The 17,365-nt window shown below is 46.1% G+C and overlaps 1 protein-coding gene across 2 annotated transcripts in view; it reads right to left on the minus strand.

Annotated features, from left to right (window-relative positions):
* The window catches only part of Zfyve26 (zinc finger FYVE-type containing 26), a 70,057-nt gene that overhangs the window by 20,378 nt on the left and 32,314 nt on the right, over positions 1 to 17,365 (minus strand). The window contains exons 24-33 of one of the 2 annotated variants that reach the window (XM_021178747.3): positions 17,217 to 17,339; positions 16,684 to 16,860; positions 14,678 to 14,924; positions 13,894 to 13,992; positions 11,126 to 11,289; positions 8,978 to 9,114; positions 5,934 to 5,965; positions 4,939 to 5,075; positions 3,235 to 3,455; positions 223 to 370 (exon numbers count right to left, since the gene is read on the minus strand). In XM_021178747.3, the coding sequence (XP_021034406.1) occupies positions 223 to 370; positions 3,235 to 3,455; positions 4,939 to 5,075; positions 5,934 to 5,965; positions 8,978 to 9,114; positions 11,126 to 11,289; positions 13,894 to 13,992; positions 14,678 to 14,924; positions 16,684 to 16,860; positions 17,217 to 17,339 (1,485 nt within the window). Of the gene's footprint in view, positions 1 to 222; positions 371 to 3,234; positions 3,456 to 4,938; positions 5,076 to 5,933; positions 5,966 to 8,977; positions 9,115 to 11,125; positions 11,290 to 13,893; positions 13,996 to 14,677; positions 14,925 to 16,683; positions 16,861 to 17,216; positions 17,340 to 17,365 lie in introns of both variants that reach the window. The other variant, XM_021178746.3, reaches the window with a different exon arrangement.

Genomic DNA, 17,365 nt, shown 5'->3' on the forward strand with positions numbered 1-17,365 from the left:
AGGTGAAAATGAGAGGTGTCTACATTCAGGTCTCAGAGTCTTCCCAAGCCCTGTTCTGTTCCTCTGCCCCACCCACCTGCCCTCCATCCAAGTGCTGTAACTCTCACCCTGGCAAGCTGCTGTGCCCTGTATGTGTCCATGATGAGGACAACTGAGACCGTAAGGCCCGTTTCAAAGCCACTCGTGACAGCAGGGTATAAGGAAGCGTCATCCTTGTCTCACCTCAACGCCCAGTTGGTAGTACTCAGCTTCTAGGAGCTGGTTCCTCAGCCTGGTTACTGCAGCTGGCTGCAGGATCTGATCTAGAGATGGTACATGGCGGTAGGCAGCAGCGACTAAAAGATGCAGGACATCTACCTTGCTGATGTAGCTACAGGGAGAAAGAGCACAGGAGGCTGGGCTGAGCTCTGGAGTGATTGTTGCTGGAAGGGTTTTATTTCGTTTTCAATGCTAAGTGTGATCATGGGAACTAAGAGACATATAGCATAGGTACTCTGAATGAAGGTTCTAGAGTCAGACTCTTTTAACTCCACCTCTAACTTAAAAGCTCTGAGACCTGCCTCAGCTTACTCATCTGTTGAATGGATGTAAAGCAGAAAGTTTTAAGGATAGAATGAAGTGTGTCAGATGCGAGAGTTTTGATGGTGTCTGGACTTCTGTAGCAGTCACACCGTGTTGGTTTTTGTTTGAGTAGGAGCACAGATGTCTGGGATTTCTGAGACAAGGCCTCTACACTAAATGCTGGAGCTTGCAAGCTCCCCAGGTGCTTTGGGTTTTTAGGAACACTGGCTGAAAGAGAGTACAGAACAAGAATCATTGGCTCAGGGGCTGGAGAGACGGCTCAGGGGTTAAGAGCACTGGCTGCTCTAACAGAGGACCTGGGCTTGGTTCTCAGCACCATGTGATGGTTTAAACCACCTGTAACTTCAATTCCAGGGGACCTGATACCATCTTCTGCCTTCTGGGGGCACCAGGCACACATATGGCATACTCAGACAAGATATTCATGTGTATGTGTGCATGTGCATGTGTGCGTGCATATATAAAATAATTCTTAAAAAACAAACCAAACCCCACTGACCTATATTCCTGGTCAGTATAGTGGTTTCACCATTACTATAGGGGCGTGGCACCTACAGAGCACCTTGGCCTTTCTGGTCTCATCTCCTAGACTTCATATTCTTCCTCTGTGCTAAGAATGGCCTTCCCTATGCCCCACCAACAACCTTACTCCTGACACCTGAGGATGGGGAGAACCTTATCAAGACAGAGTCTAGAGGGCCAGACCATTCTGCCTGATGCAGCAAGCTCACACCCATGGTTCCAGAGGTCTGTCTCACAACTACAGCAAAAAAACAAAACAAAAACAAAACAAAACAAAAAACCCCTTGTGGCTCCTGATTCGTCTGCTTAGCAACATTTCTAATTCCCTATCATTAATGATTTTTAACCTGGTGGGGGCAGGGCAGGAGGATGGTATGTAAAATCAGATTTGAAGCCATAATATAACTCTCCATTTGGAAAATGAAAACATTTGAACTAGATATGTTATTTGTTTGCTTTGAAATGTATTCACTTTATTTGTTTATCCATCAGAAGGAGACATAGTTTAAAGCAGAATATTCTGGTTTGTATAGCAATATGTAGCAGAGATGAGTCCTCTCCCATGGATAGACTGACATAAAGTCATAACATGATTGTATGTGAAGCAGGTATCTGTGTATGTGTGTGTGTGGGGGGGGGGAGAAAAGAGAGGGAGGAAGAGAGAGAGAGAATGTTGATAGTGCTGTACACTGTTTGGGAAGCCCTTGACTGTTTAACAGGGGTGAGAACCCAGTTAAAGTCAGGGCTTCCTGGATCTCTGCCACCCTCAGGAGGCTCATGGGGTTAAGCAGACTTGTCTGAGGTTAGAATGTTAAGAGATGACAATGTAGGTATGTGCTCTGAGCGAGTGTCTGAGGGAGGCATTTATCCCTGGTTCCCAAAGCTGGTTGGGCCTGGTACTGGAGCACTTTTCATGAGTCATGCATCTGGGTGGGTAAGTAAGGAATTAGGAGTTTTCATTGTCAAGTTAATGGATGGAGTCAAAGCAGGTTGTACAGGAGTGTGCAGGAGAAGAGACTAACCCTCAGTCACATTCACTCCGTTTCCACAAGATGACTCACAATACACCATGGTACAGGAGCCCACTGGTTCCCTAATTTTTAAAAGACACTCACAATACACCATGATACAGGAGCCCACTGGTTCCCTAATTTTTAAAAGACATCTGCTCATTTATTGCATGTACATTGTGGCATGCATGCTCTGGCATGTGTGTAGAGGTCAGAGGACTTGTGGGAGTTGGTTCTCTCCTTCCACCATGTGGGTCCCGGAGACCAACTTCATACAGTGAGGCTAGGGGACCCCAAATTGTTTTTATAGATTCATTTTCCATATGTCCCAGAGGTCACAGTCAAGACGGGAGGAGTTCTGTGTGAGGTTCATCACTGGTCACATTTCTTTTAGAAACTAGAGAGTTCTACAGACAGGTACTTCCCTAAATTATTTTAATGACAAAGAATCTAGTTAAGGTCTTTCTTTTCTTGCTTTATGACAGGGTACAACTGGGGAAACTCAATGTGGTAGTTTTATGTCACCTTGACAAAAGCTGAACTGATTTGGGAAGAGGACTCTCAACTGAAGAAATGCCTCCATAGATGGGCCCAGGCAAGTCTGTAGGGTATTATCCTGATTAATGATAGATGTGAGTGGGCCTAGCTCCCTGGGGAGGCACTACCTTTGGACGGGTGTTCCTGACTGGTATAAGACAGGATGAGCAAGCCATGAGGAACAAGCCAGTAAGCAGCTCTCCTCTATGGCCTGTGCTTCCATTCCTGTCTCCAGGTTCCTGTCCTGACTTCCTTCTGTGATGGACTGTGATGTGGAGCCTTGTGCTGAATAGGCCCCTTCTTCGCAGAATTGTTTTTAGCCATGTTGTTTTATCATGGTAAGAGAAAGCAAATGAATATACTCTGTTTTTAAGGACTGTGGGAAAGAAAAGGACACAGGCTGACATAGGGCAAGGACCACCAACTGGACCACTTGTGCTTAGTACTTATATGTCATAAACATCAAAATGGGATACAGGTCAGTATGTTTCATCAGAGAGGATAGAAAGATAATAGAGTCAGAAAAGGAAGCCAGATAAAAACCTGCCACTGTATAAAAGAACAGAGGCCCATTCTTATGTACCTGTCACAGAGAGCCAAGTCCTGGCTCTGGCCAGCCTTGACGAACATCATCTTGGCACTGAAGAGTAGCTGCTTCATGATGTCTATGAGTAGCCCGGCGTCCACCTCTGGGTTGGTGAGGCCCCTGGACAGCCTGCAGCAGTGCTCAATCAGCTGGTGACCACAGGCGATGCTGTCTCGGTGCAGGTTCAGGATGGCAATGCACAGGGAGGCGCTGGGGGCCTGATTGGGGCAAGGAAGGGAGAAAAAGACAGTGAATTCAGGGACCAGAGCATTGTTCAAATGCGGCTATGTGGTGGAATCACCATGGCCTCTCCAAAAGGAAGGAATCCACTGCAAGAGGAAGCTGGACATTCCACCGCAAACCAACAGAGTGACCGTGTTTCAGACGCTCAAAGTTCCGCTGCTAGAGCTCTGGCTGCTAGGTTTTGTGACACAGTGGGCAGAGGATCCTATGTCCATGGCTCCTACTTTGTTTTTCAGATATTGTTTCTCTATATAGACCTGGCTGTCCAGGGACTTCCTACTGCTTGACAATTTCCACAGGTGGCCTCCCGTTTTTGCTTTTCTGACCCACAGTTGCAATCATTCTTATCACTCGCCTAGCTGAAGTCACCGCTTTAAGTCATGAACACGCTGCTGCCAACCAACGCTCCTACAGCACACCTGTAAAAATTCCTAGCTGCCCACACCTATCACATACTTATTTCTTACTGTAGGGTACATGGTTCCATATATAAAGTCCTTCCTAATCTTACCACATTACCCCTTATTTCCAATACTGTCTTCTGATACCTTCATCATATCCTGTGATTTTGTTTCTTATTTATTTTATGTAAGTGAGTACACTGTAGCTGTCTTCACATCAGAAGAGTGCATTGGATTCCATTACAGATGTTTGTGAGCCACCATGTGGTTGCTGGGTATTGAATTCAGGACCTCTGGAAGAGCAGTCAGTGCTCTTAATGCTGAGCCATCTCTCCAGCCTCAGGTCCTGTGATTTTTGACACTGTGCTTCTGCTCAGACGTTTTAGTTCTTGTTGTTGTTGTTGGGGGCGTTGGTGTTGGTGTGTGTGTGTTGTGTTGATGCATGTACGTGAAGGTGTGCAAGCAGTTGTATGTACATGTGTGTGTCAAGGCCAGAGGTTGATAGTGGGTGTCTTCCTGAATTGCTCTCCACCTCATTTTTATTTCTACTTTTGAGTCAGGGTCTCTCTCTCACTGCACCTGGAACTTGCTGCTTCAGCCAGATCTTGCTGGCCAGCCAGTGCCAGCGCCAGCCATCAGCCTGTCTGTGCCTCCTCAGTGCTGGGGCTAAATAGGCACATGCTGCTGCATCTATTTTTTTATATGGATGCCGGGGATCTGAACTCGGGTACTCACACTCGCACAGAAAGCACTTTACCACCCACGGCACCACTTCCCTAGTCCCCACAGTTCAGTTCCGTGCTCTGTCCTCTCTGTCCTCACTCCCCTTGCAATCCCCAGATTTCTGCTCATCACACTGCTTACCATCTCCTGGCTTCTCTTTGTACATCTCCAGAGATGTTCTTCACCTTCTGCCTACCTGGCTTACTCGTTTCAGCTCTCATATCATTGGGTGGTATGCGAGCAAGGGCCAGGCTTAGTCGGCAACCTCTATATTTCCTGTTATACTGTTAGACATAAAGAAACTTACGTGACCATTATATTTTATTGTTATTACCTGCTCATAGTAAAATTCACTGCGCACCAGTTCATTTTCTTCTTCATTTAGACTCAAGATCCATTCCACCTCGGTGGCTTTGGGGACTCTCACCACAGCTGAATATGGAGGGCTTTCATTTTTAGCGCTGTCTGGAACTGAGAAGAGGCTTGTCATTCTTGTGCCAGTCACTGTTTGGTCCTGCTTAGGCAAGCTGATGTGTGTCACAGCTAGCTAACTGCCTGCTGTCTGAGGACCCCCAACTTTCTCCTTGGTCCCTTTTCTTCTTTTCTTTTCTTAAGACTTATTTGTTTGTGTGTGTGCCTGCATGAGTTGTGTGTGTGTGTGTGTGTGTGTGCATGCATGTACATGTGGCCGCAGAGGCCAGGAGAGGGCATCGGATTGCCTGGAATTAGTTCAGGCACTTGTGAATCACTCGGTTTGGGTGGTGACAACCAAACCTGAGTCTCTGTGAGAGCAGAGTGTTCTTAACTGCATTCTCCCCTCTTTCCTTGTGTGTTCTCTAGGAAAGCCCATCAGGCACCTCAAGTGCTCTTCCCCATGCAGAGGTCTGGAGTAAATGTCACAGCACTTGTAACATGACCATGATGCTTCACACAAGAAACCCTGAAAGACATGGTTCATCCACTGGAAACTAAGCCGCTGTGGAAAGGCACTGACTAAACTGCTGACAGTCATCTCCCAAGGGAAGGACAGAGCACTGGACAGAGGACAAAGGACAATGGAGGAGGGAGCTGGGGTAGTGGTGGATAGTGTCACCTACTAAAAGCTAAAAGCCAAAGTCCTTTGGTGATGGCCTTCCCAGTGCTAGGAGCTAATGGGCCTAGATACAGGTTCTAGTGAAAGTTCTCTACATGTCAAGGGATGTCAAGGAGACAGGTTGATAGAAAATCCATGATGTTCCATTCCTGAACCAAGTGGATTGAGTTGCCCCACGGTCATCAGCTGCAGCGGGTGCTCTGACAACAGAGACACAGGAACAAGATCAGGCTTACCTTCTGACTGGCATGGGCTCTCCTCTGGTGTACTAGAAACAAAGAGAAACAAAAGGCCTCAGCCACTGCTTCTTAGTGAGTGAGTGAAAATGACATTTGTTCGAGTAGTCATTGATCAGTGTGACAGTTTGAGTGACAATGGCCCCATAGGTTCAGGGGACCAACACTGTTGGGAGGTGTGGCCTTGATGGAGTAGGTGTGGTGGTGTTGGAGGAACTGTGTCACTGGGAGTAGGTTTTGGGGTTTCAGAAGTGCAAGCAAGGCCTAGGGTGTCTTAGTCTCTTCCTGCTGCCTGAGGATCAGGACGTGGAACTCTGAGTTCCTTCTCCAGCACCATGCCTGCCTGGATGCTGCCATGTTTCTTGCCACGATGATAACAGACTATACTTCTAAACTGTAAGCCAGTCCCAATAAAATGTTGTCCTTTATAAGAGTTGCCATGGTCATGGTGTCTCCTCACAGCAATAAGGCTGTCACTAAGACAATTAGAGAATTAATCACACATAACTTTTTCTCTTCCTCTTATAATGCTTTGTCCCTTTTATCTCTTGCATATCTGTATAAGTGTCCCCACCTCTCTCTGTGTCTGAAGGAGACCCTCATAATTTTTCACTGTAATAACTTGGCCATGATTCTGCAATAACTTTCCTTAACTCTGACCACCTAGCCTCTTCTTGTGCCTGTAGCAAGATTTCAGAAATTCAAATCTGGTCACATTGTGCTCCTGCTTAAGAATTCCTCAGGCCGGGCAGTGGTGACACACGCCTTTAATTCCAGCACTTGGGAGGCAGAGGCAGAGGCAGGTGGATTTCTGAGTTTGAGGCCAGCCTGGTCTACAGAGTGAGTTCCAGGACAGCCAGGGCTACACAGAGAAACCCTGTCTCGAAAAACCAAAAAAGGGGCTGGTGAGCTAGCTCAGCGGTTAAGAGCACTGACTGCTCTTCCAAAGTTCAAATCTCAGCAACCACATGGTGGCTCACAACCATCCGTAACAAAAATCTGATGTCTGGAGTGTCTGAAGACAGCTACAGCGTGCACACATATAATCAATCAATCAATCAATCAATCAATCAATCTTAAAAAAAAAAAGGATTCCTCAGAAGCTGCTCAGGTTGAAAGTTTTCCTCATTTGTGGTTCAGAAGAAAGGCTTCTGAGCTCTGGCATGACCACTTCTTTAGTTATTTCCTGTTACACATGACCTGTCCCCAGGCTGAGCTCTGGCATGACTTCTTTAGTTATTTCCTGTTATGCATGACCTGTCCCCAGGCTGTAAGGGACATTGCACTACCATCAGTTCTGGTCAAGGAGCAAGTTTACAATGTGTATAAGGAACATGCTGACCCACTACAGTCCATGGCCCCAGAAAGCAGGCCAATGTCTCGTGCCAGTAAGTTTTCTGCACTGGGCTGTCTGCGTCAAGTCCAGGGTCCACTGATCAGAGCCCCAGCCCCTCATCTACCTACACACAGCTCCTCAAATGGTTAACGTTTCCTCCTGCCTCTGCTTTTGCTGTGCTATTCCTACCTCTGAGAATAACTTTTCTTTTCTGTTTTGTTCTTTTTCAGGTTTCTTTTTTACCAAACTCCTCATTCTCTAAGATTCATCTCCTGGTGTCACCTCCAGGGGATTCTCTCAACTCCCTGGGCTAATCTGTGTGTTCTGTCACCACTGCACTCAGCCAGTCACCTTGTGGTGGGTTTATTGGCTGTCTCCCTAGTACAATGGGGTTCCCTTAGGGTAATGCAACTATTGTAGAGTGACTGCTGGAAAAAGACTCCCCATTAACACTGACTGCTCACTTAAAACTCCATCAGGGCGGTGGTGGTGCACACCTTTAATCCCAGCACTCGGGAGGCAGAGGCAGGTGGATTTCTGAGTTCGAGGCCAGCCTGGTCTACAGAGTGAGTTCCAGGATAGCCAGGGCTACACAGAGAAACCCTGTCTCGGAAAAAAAAACCAAAACCAACCAACCAAACAAAAACCAACCCAGCAGGATGGTGTTTGGGTAATCACTATCCTTCTCCTGACGGGGCGGGGCAGGCAGGGAGTGGTGTGTTAGGGTCTCGGGAACTCTTCAATGCATATGACATGCCTTCATTCCTGTGCAGTCAATACTTACAGCAAATAATGACCAAAAATGCTATTGAGTAGAATACAAACTCTAGTTAAGTCTGCTAAATAAAATAAAACCTGAGACTCTTAAAGTAATTTTGCTTTTGCATAGCTGATTTTCTCCAGGTGCCCTAAGAACCTTACAATTCACACTCTCAATGAAAAGCAGTAGGAAAAAAAAAAATCTAAGTCACCATGACTCACAAAACATCTTCTTCATCCATCTGCCTTGCTAGAGGGAGGGGCAGTTGCCAAAATTTATCTGGAGGTTAGCCATGTGCAGGAGAGTGTAAGGGCTTGTTTGTGAGTAACAAGCCAAGATGACTACCCAGTATAGAGCTAGAGCAAATGAGCCCACACATTCAGCGGGTACGGACATGTCATTCTGAGTCCAGCTGGAGTAACTTGAATCACAAGTACTTGGCCAGGTATCAGGAGAGATGACAAGGCGAGATGGTGACATCAGTGTGTGGAAGGGCTGAGGACCTAAGTGTCTTTTTTTTGTGTGTGTGGTTTTTTTGAGACAGGGTTTCTCTGTGTAGCCCTGGCTGTCCTGGAACTCACTGTGTAGGGCAGGCTGGTCTCAAACTCAGAAATCCACCTGCCTCTGCCTCCCGTAGTGCTGGGATTAAAGGCGTGTGCCACCACGCCCGGCCAAAGTGTCTTGATTTCAGGAAAAAAAAAAAAAAAAACTAAAAAAACCCCAAAAAACAAAAAAACAAAAAACCCCAGCCTGTGAGAGCTCTGAACACTCCCTTTTCATCCGTACTTCCCATCTTCAAAGTGTCTCTGACAAAGTCACTCATTCTATAAGCATTTCACAATACAATTAATGACACAGCAGTATACATCTCTGTGGTGTAATGCAGTGTAGCACTGACGGAATAGTGCGGACCCTGGGGAGGCGTTAGACGTACTGCAGGACACTCACTCTTTGTTGTAGTAACTGTAGCACTGGTCACACACGCGGGTGGGGTTTTCTCTGCAGCCTTCCACCACCATTTTCTTAGTGGAGCAGGAACCACACACTAGGCGCCCACAGCGGCGACAGTGATGGCGCCTATTGAACTGAGGTAGAAGAGATGGCAAGAGATGAAAGTGAGACTGTCACTCATATGTGTGTGTGTGTGTGTGTGTGTGTGTATATATATATATATATATATATATTTTTTTTTTTTTTTTTTTGGTCAATTAAGAATACTGGGCACTTGGGTTTTTACTGAACATGATCACACTAGCCTTGTACCCAGAAAGGTCACATTTAGTGGAATGGGTTTTTAGATTAGTACATAAGGTCCTGGGTTGGATTATCAACACCCCTCCCTTCCCCCATACACATGAAAGAAAAGAAAAAGAAAACAACCAAAAGCCTACCAAACAGACACTCTAAAGTATTACTCAGCTGAAGACCAAATGTTCTAAGTCCTGTGCCACCTACAACTAACAGCTCCTGACAGAGTTTGCCTCTGTAGGGAAGCAACGTGTGGAGACGCTGGAAGAAGCAACAGGGAAGGTGGGCACAGTGGCTCACACCTATAATCCTGGCACTCAGGAGGCTGAGGCAGGGGGATTGCTGAGAGTTTGAGGCCAGTCTAGGCTACACAGTGAGTTCTAAGCCAGCCTGAACTATAGTAAAATCTAGCAGGGGGCCCCAGAGTCTTGCTCTCCTGGCCGTTTGGTAAAATAACTGCTGAGCTTCTTCTGAATGTGGCTGCAGTGCAGGAGTCTGGGGACTGAGGAAACGGCCCAAGCAGAGACTAAGACAAAAGCTACGGCTTCTACAAGCTTGCAGGCTCTGAAGGCAACAGATTCCATGTTTAATAACACAAAAACATTAAAGAATTTTAGTAAGGAAGAAGAGCTTTGCTTAGCCAGTGATGACCACACTTGTAGAGAGTCAGTGATGGCAGGGCAAGACCACAACCTCTACCGAGTACTTTATGGCATTAACATCTTAAAGCTTTTTAAAAATTTTTATTTATATGTCTGCATCTGTCTGTGTGTGGGTCTGTACACATGAGTTCAGGTCCCCATAGAGGCCAGAGGAGGGCACCAGCTCTCCTAGAAGTAGAATTAGAAGCGGCTGTGAGAGTCTTCTATAAGAGCAGCAAGCATTCTTAACCACTAACCATCTCTCCAGCCTTTTTTTTTTTTTTTTTTGACTCCTGCTCTGTCTCTTGTAGCTCAGGCTGGCCTCAAACTCACTACACAGTGGAGAGATGACATTGAACTGCTGGTCCTCCTGTAGCTCAGGCTGGCCTCAAACTCACTACACGTCGGAGAGATGACATTGAACTGCTGGTCCTCCTGTCTCTGCCTCTTGAGTATGGGTACCATCACATCCATTTTAAGAAGTACTGGGACTGAACAGGGGCTTGGTCCATGAGAGGCCACCACCCTTCCAAGTGAGCTGCATACGCAAGCCTCTCCAGCTGTTTGTGTTTTTAAAGGACTTCTCCATTTTACATTTAGAGGTTGATAGTCATCTTATACTCTTTCATAGATGAGGAAAGAGATATAGAGAAATTACATCACTGCTGTTGACATTAGTGCTGAAGAAATCTGCTAGACAGGTACTGGTATTAACTCCGGTACCATAATCAATTATAGGTAGTTTTAACAGCTCCATGAGGCAACTTACATATCAACTGTAGCTTACAAGAGGCCCATGAGATTGAAAACGTTTACAGTCACATTGTTATTAGGAAGCAGAGCTGAGAGGAGGAACTGAGTCTTCTCTCTCCTGAGCTAGCATATACAACTATTATCAGATCACTGTCTTATTGTGAAAGACACAGGGATTAGATATCGGATCGCTGAAGACTTGGTGACTCCTGCCTGGTTTTAATTATCCAGTGAGAATGACAATGGTTTTATAACTTAAGGCTATCTGAGGATGTCTACTAATGAACGGGTCCTAAGAATGTGCTCAGTCAGGTCAAAGGCAGACGCAGTCACAGGGTTGGTGATCTGAAAGCATCACTGTCCCCTTGGGGACAGCTGACTGAGAACTCAAACTCACAACCTGGCACTCTGCTTTTCTCTCCCTGGGGTGATGCTGAGGGCAGAGGCTGCTTACCATAGTGAAGCGCTCTCTGCAGCAGACCATGCAGACACTCTCAGTCTCATCTGGGACCCACTGATCCCTGGCAGGGGGTGTTTCTGGGGGCACGAACTCCACTGGCGGCTGAGTCTGAGGGAACGCTCTCTCCTTGGGACTGGGGGAACGGACTAAGGCACTTCCTGGAGTAAGAAGTCAGAGAAAAAGCTTGTCAACATTCCAGCTCATCGGCGAAGGAGAGACAGAATTTGACCAGTCACAAGACTCTACTGGAATGATAGAGCTAGGTGCTTGGTGACTGTTTGAGTCACAAAACAGAGACAGGGGACATTGTGTACCCATCCCCCAAGATGAAAATACACAATAAAATGGGTCAAATATAGTTAATAAAAACCACTAAGCCTGGATGGGGGTGGGGGTTGGGAGTGAGGGTTCAGTGGGTAGAAGGTGTTTGCTGCCAAACCTGAAGGTCTGAGTTTGATCCCTGGGACCCACACTGGTAGAGGGAGAGAATCAACTCCTGCAAGTTGATCTCAACACATATTCTATCGAACACATACTATGCCCATATCAAGATGAGCTTTAGAACTACCAATGCACTAGAAACTTAGGAGACACAGACCCTCATTGTCCTAAGGAGGCAATCAGCAAAACTTAGCATGTGGGCCAGGGGTGGTGGCACACGCTTTTGATCCCAGCACTCAAGAGGCAGGGGTAGGCAGGTCTCTGAGTTCTAGGTCAGCCTGGTTTACATAGTAAGTTCCAGGATAGCCAAGACTCAACGGGGAAAAAAATTCAGTATATGGAACTAATGATCTAATTTCCTTAATAAATAAAAGAGAGGGGGAAGGAGAAAAAAGATGGGCTGACCAATTAGTTAGGCTTAAGAGACATTTTAGGCAAATGTCACATGTGGATGCTATTTGGAACTGGATTTAGAAACAACAACAAAAAAATTGTAAACAAAAAAATAACAACTTTACCTGACAACTGGGGATATTTCAATATCAGCTAGATAGTTCATAATTATCATTATTCGTTTGTTTTTTTAGATCTAATAATGACATTGTGGTTTGCTTTTTTTAAAGACTTCATTTTATTTTACATTATGTATCTGTGTGTGGGTGTATACACATGTGGGCACAGGTGTCCACAGAATCCAGAAGAGGGTGTTAATTCCTCTGCAGCTGGAGTCACCACCAATTGTGAGTCGCCCTGTGTGGGTTCTGGGAACTGTGCGATCTTCTGCAACAGAAGTGCATGTTCTTGGCTGCTGAGCCATCTCTCCAGCCTCCAATGGTTTGATTCTATAAGTGTTTGGCTTTTGGAAGTTTGTAACAACATACTTAACATGTGAAATAACGTATATCTGGGATTTGTGTGGGACAACCCATTAAACACACACACACACACACACAAAGCTTCTCAGGCAATGCCTTATGGTATCTAAGGAGATTTCTTATTGTCTGGAGGAGCAATTTTACTACCAGCAGGGAAACTGAACTGAACGGAACTGAAAGCACAGTGATTCTTAACAGCACCCAGAGCCCTGTTCTCCTGACCGTTTGGCTAAACAACTGCTGAGCCTTTCCTGAATATGGGTTATTGTGCATGGTCTTGGAGACTGGGAGAGAAGGGTACTGAAGAAAGGTGACCAAAGCACAGCTGAGGCCTCCAGGGAGCTTGTCCCTTGTGTGGGACAATAGAACTTTCACGATGGCTAAATATAGTTACTCCTCATCACTAACAGACTCCATATTTACCGTGTTGTCTAGCCACTAAATATGTCACTTCAGAATCAACACTCTTATCCTGCTAGTTTTTGTCAACTTGGCCCAAACTAGAATCACATGGGAAGAGAGATCCTCAATTAAACGACTGCCTCCATCAGACTGCCTGTGGGCATATCTGTTGGGCATTTTCTTGATTAATAATTGGCGTATGTGTGTGTGTGTGTGTGTCTGTCCGTCTGGCCCCACTGTGCCACCCCTGGGCAGTTGGTCCTGGATTGTATAAGAAAGCAAGCTGGTGAACTGGGTGATGGTGATGCACACTTTTAATCCCAGTACTTGGGAGGCAGAGACAGGCAGATCTCTGTGATTTTGAGGCCAGCCTGGTCTACAGAGCTGGTTCCAAGACAGTCCGAGAAGCAAACTAAGAGATTCAAAACCCACATTTCTACTGCTTTTACAGCTACATATGGGCATGTGTGGACTGGAGAACTTTTGAGTCATCCAACATTAGGTTCTCAGTAGAGGTTGTTTAAGGTGACATTCTTGTCTCAGCTTTCACATGGTGGTGATGAGGGTATGGAAATGATAGGGGGCAGGTCAGGGCTGGGCGAGGACTCTGGTTCCACACCAACGGACAGACTTAGAATTCCACCGTGGGTAACTGTTAATGAGTCACTTCTGGGCCTCTTTTTTCTTTGTAAGATAAAGAACAAAGAATCTGCTAGGATGAGTTACTTTGTCAGATTTTAATAAGATAAAGTATAGAAGGAGTGTGACTGTGGTGTGTGTGTGTGTGTGTGTGTGTGTGTGTGTGTACAAATGCCCATATTCATGTAGCTTCGTCCTCTGGGAGCAACAGCTCAGGGTTCACTGATGCGCTGTCTGCAGAGTCGTTTATAGGCACCCTGTTATAGATGATGAGAGTCAGCTATAGGATGAATCTACTGGGAAGTAAGAAGCTTGCAATAAATTATGAAAAAAAAAAAAAAGAGTTTCTTAAGTGGAAATGAAGAGTGAGCGAGAGAACGAGAAAGTCAGAAGAGCGGTTCTCACCAGGAGCAGCAGCCGTGGAGAACTCAGCTGACGATGACCTAGACAGGGTCTCTGAGTCTGAAGCTTGGTGGACAGGCTCCTGGAGGTGAATCATGGAATCTGCTGAGAGAGAGAGACAAAGAGCTGGCAAAACACTGCTCTACCACAAGCATCTTTATTAAGCTACATGCTTAGCTGGAACATCTGCTGGTTTTGTTGATTATTGTAACATGATTATATTAAATATAAAACAATGGTAAAAAAAAAAAAAAAAAAAACAACCCTGTAAGCCCAAGGTGTATACCTCTTCCTCAAATTAAACAACAAAAAAAAAACCAACAACAAAAACAAGTCATGTTTAAGGCACATGAGAGAGTGGAGCAGATTTCTCAAAATAAATCTAAAAACGCCAAGAGAGAAGCAGAAGCAGCTTAAACGGTGCCCCTGGAGGCCAGGGAGCTGGCCGGGAGCATTCAGACTGGTTTCTTTTCTTCATTCTAGGAGAAGGTGAATCAGCTCACATACAACTGATGTCTGACATGACCCTGGAAATGAAGTGTGTCCCCCATAAAAACGATAGCACTTATGAGTCCACTGTCAAGGCCAGGCGTCTGGCTTCCCACACCTTTGTGCTATCAGACATGTAGCATCTGGCCCTTCTCCTAAGATCCAGATCTTTCCTAAGTACCACACAGCTGAATCTCCTGAGGATCCCTTCAGTTAGTAGGGAGAGGAGATGGAACCCAAGAGCAGCATGGCATTTCTTCTTCCGTGTACCACTGCTGTCTAGCACGCTGTCAGTCACCTGATCGTTTCTCTCTCAGAGGGTACGGGAGGTCCAGGGCTTTCCCTGCGTATCTGGAAAGCAACGAGTCAACTTCGTCGAGGGTGAAGCCGATGTCTTGCCCAGCCAGCAGCTGGTGCAGAGTCTGCACGGCCGTGGTGGCCCAATCCACCTTCATGTTCATCAGCAGTTGCTCTAACATGAGCAGAGGGCTGGAGGGCAAACGGGCATAGCTGGCCCGGTGCTGTTCAGGCAGAGTCAGAAGAACCTGTTTACAGGGTAGTGCAGAGAAAAGAGCACATAAACCTCAGGAGACTCTTGCTATTCTTGCAGAGAAGTGACAGGGTTAAAGTGAAAGGGTTAAAGCACTACTGCATTTGGGAAGCAAGGCTGAACTTCTAAGTCCTCTGGGTGGCAAATGAGAAGTGTCCTAAGGGCCTTTACATAGACAAGAGGTTGCTAATCTTTTTCTGTAAGAGGCAAGAGAGTATATATTTTAGTGTTTAGGATTTAAAACCCGCTCAGCTCTGCTGATGTAGCACAAAGGCCAGCATAGGCAAATATATAAATGAATTAATGGATGGATATGACCTGTTCCAATACAACCTGGTTTTCAGAAATAGGCTGAGGGCTAGCTCTGAGCTACAGGCAGCAACCAGTGGGCACCCTGGCCTAGCCCCTCCAGGCATGGTTGAGTGTTGCCTAACCCCAGATGCTATCATTCTATGTGAAGTTTTGGTTAGAATGGACAACACAAAGTGATGCTGGCAGCTCCAGTGTCCTAGTCATGAAAAGACGGATCTAAATGCCCTTTAGTGGTCAGGATCACTAATGAGGCACTAGTCCTGTTCTGCTTACTACCCCCTGTCTCCAATTAATTAAGTGATGTGAATCAAAAAGAAGAGCTGAGCCTGGTGGGCTACACCTGACAGCCCAGCACACGGAAGGTGGAGGTAGAAGGATTGGCAATAGACTCAGTTATGTAGAGTTTGAAGCCAGCCTGGGCCTCCAAAAACAGACAGACAGCTAAGACCTAGCAAACCAAAACTTCCCACAAAACCAACCAACCAACCAACCAACCAACCAACCAACCAACCAACCAACCAACAACAAAATGAAAGAAGGAAAAGAATCTTTCTCTTCAGGGTAAGGCTACGTCACTGGCTCCCTCGGTACTTTGACTTATCTGAGGGGGCAGTGTATATGAGAAGTGAATTAGAAAAGAGTCAGAGGGTCTTGTCTCCAAACCCTGCACTACTGAATTACTTAGTCTTATTTGTCATTGTTTTTTAATTGGTGTCTCCCCCTTACTTTCTCATATAATTACTGAGGCAAATAATCTTCTTCCACCAGTTTAGACTATTTTCCACACAGACATTTTAATTTTAAAATTTATGCATGTGCACGTGTGTGTGTGTGCGCACATGCTTGTCTATACATGCACCCCATGCATGCAATGCCTGTGGAGGCCTGAAGAGGATATCTGATGGAACTGGAGTTACAGGTTGTTGTGAGCAGCCTCATGTGGGTGTTGGGAACTGAACCCAAGTCCTCTGTAAGATCAGCCAGTGCTCTTAATCTTAACCATTGGGCCAACTCCAGCCCTCCAAGTAGTAGTTTTAAATCCTTACATCCAAATCCTTTTGGAAGAGAACTAACTAGTCCTTATTCCATGGCCATTTTCAACTGGTCTTGTTTGAATGTTGACTACCAATATTTTTGAAACAGTCAGTGATCCTAATACATGGTCAGCCTTGAAAAACAATGATATAGCAGGTCCCATAGAAAGCCCAAGGACAGCTTGAGAGGACTGGGCAAACCTCTCTTCAGAGGGAGAACAGAAAGTATGACAAGTCCTAGGATACTCAATCATCACGAGGTGAACTGTCGGGTAACGATTCCATAGAGCACAGGCCAAGGCAGGCAGGTGCCTGGCACGAGGGCTTACACAAGGGCAGATTCTGAGGTAGAAGTGAGGCCAGATGTCTCTGTGAAGCATCGTTTCCTCAGACCGCTTCCCTCCTCACCTTAGATCCCATGTACAGTGCCTGGATCTCACGGTGTCGGTCAGTGGTCAGCTCTCCATAGAAGTGGGAGGTGAGGTAGTTGGCCAAGAAGTGTGACGTGGCTAAGCTAGGGTGCTGGTCGAGGGACCTCTCTGTGACTTCAAGGCACATGGTGGGATCAGGGATTCGTTGCAGGAGCTGTAGCAGAGGATAGAAAAGGAGGTGAGACAGACTTACAGAATTCTCAAGCTGGCCTTGCTTGGTGTGAGAATATCTAGGTTCATCTATTTGGGGCTAATTGTGTTTCTTGACTCATTTGTTGCCACCCCCATGCTTTCCTAATGAGCCGTGGCTTTGAGAGGACCCAAATGCTCCATGTGGCACCTAAGGCAAGCCTAGGATCCTACCTCGAAATAAATGTAAGTGGCCCTGAAGCATGGAAGGGGCAGGTCTGCAATGGCAAATACCTTGCATAGAACTCAGTAGGAAATAAGTCACCTGAGTTGAGTCACCTCGCCCTCCCCGGATGAGAAGTGTGAAGCAGCAGAGCTTACTTGAAGAGCCTTGTCATGCTCTCTTCTTTCTAGCAGGTGGAGAAGATGCTTGTGATGCAGGCTGACCAGGTGCTCTCTTGGAATGGGGTACAGACGCCCCCACTCCTCACATAGTTCATACTCCTGGGAGGAAACACACACCTTCAGTC

This window comes from Mus caroli, unplaced genomic scaffold (assembly GCF_978045245.1).
Source record: "Mus caroli unplaced genomic scaffold, Mus_caroli_1 scaffold_14, whole genome shotgun sequence".
Classification (NCBI taxonomy): Eukaryota; Metazoa; Chordata; class Mammalia; order Rodentia; family Muridae; genus Mus; species Mus caroli.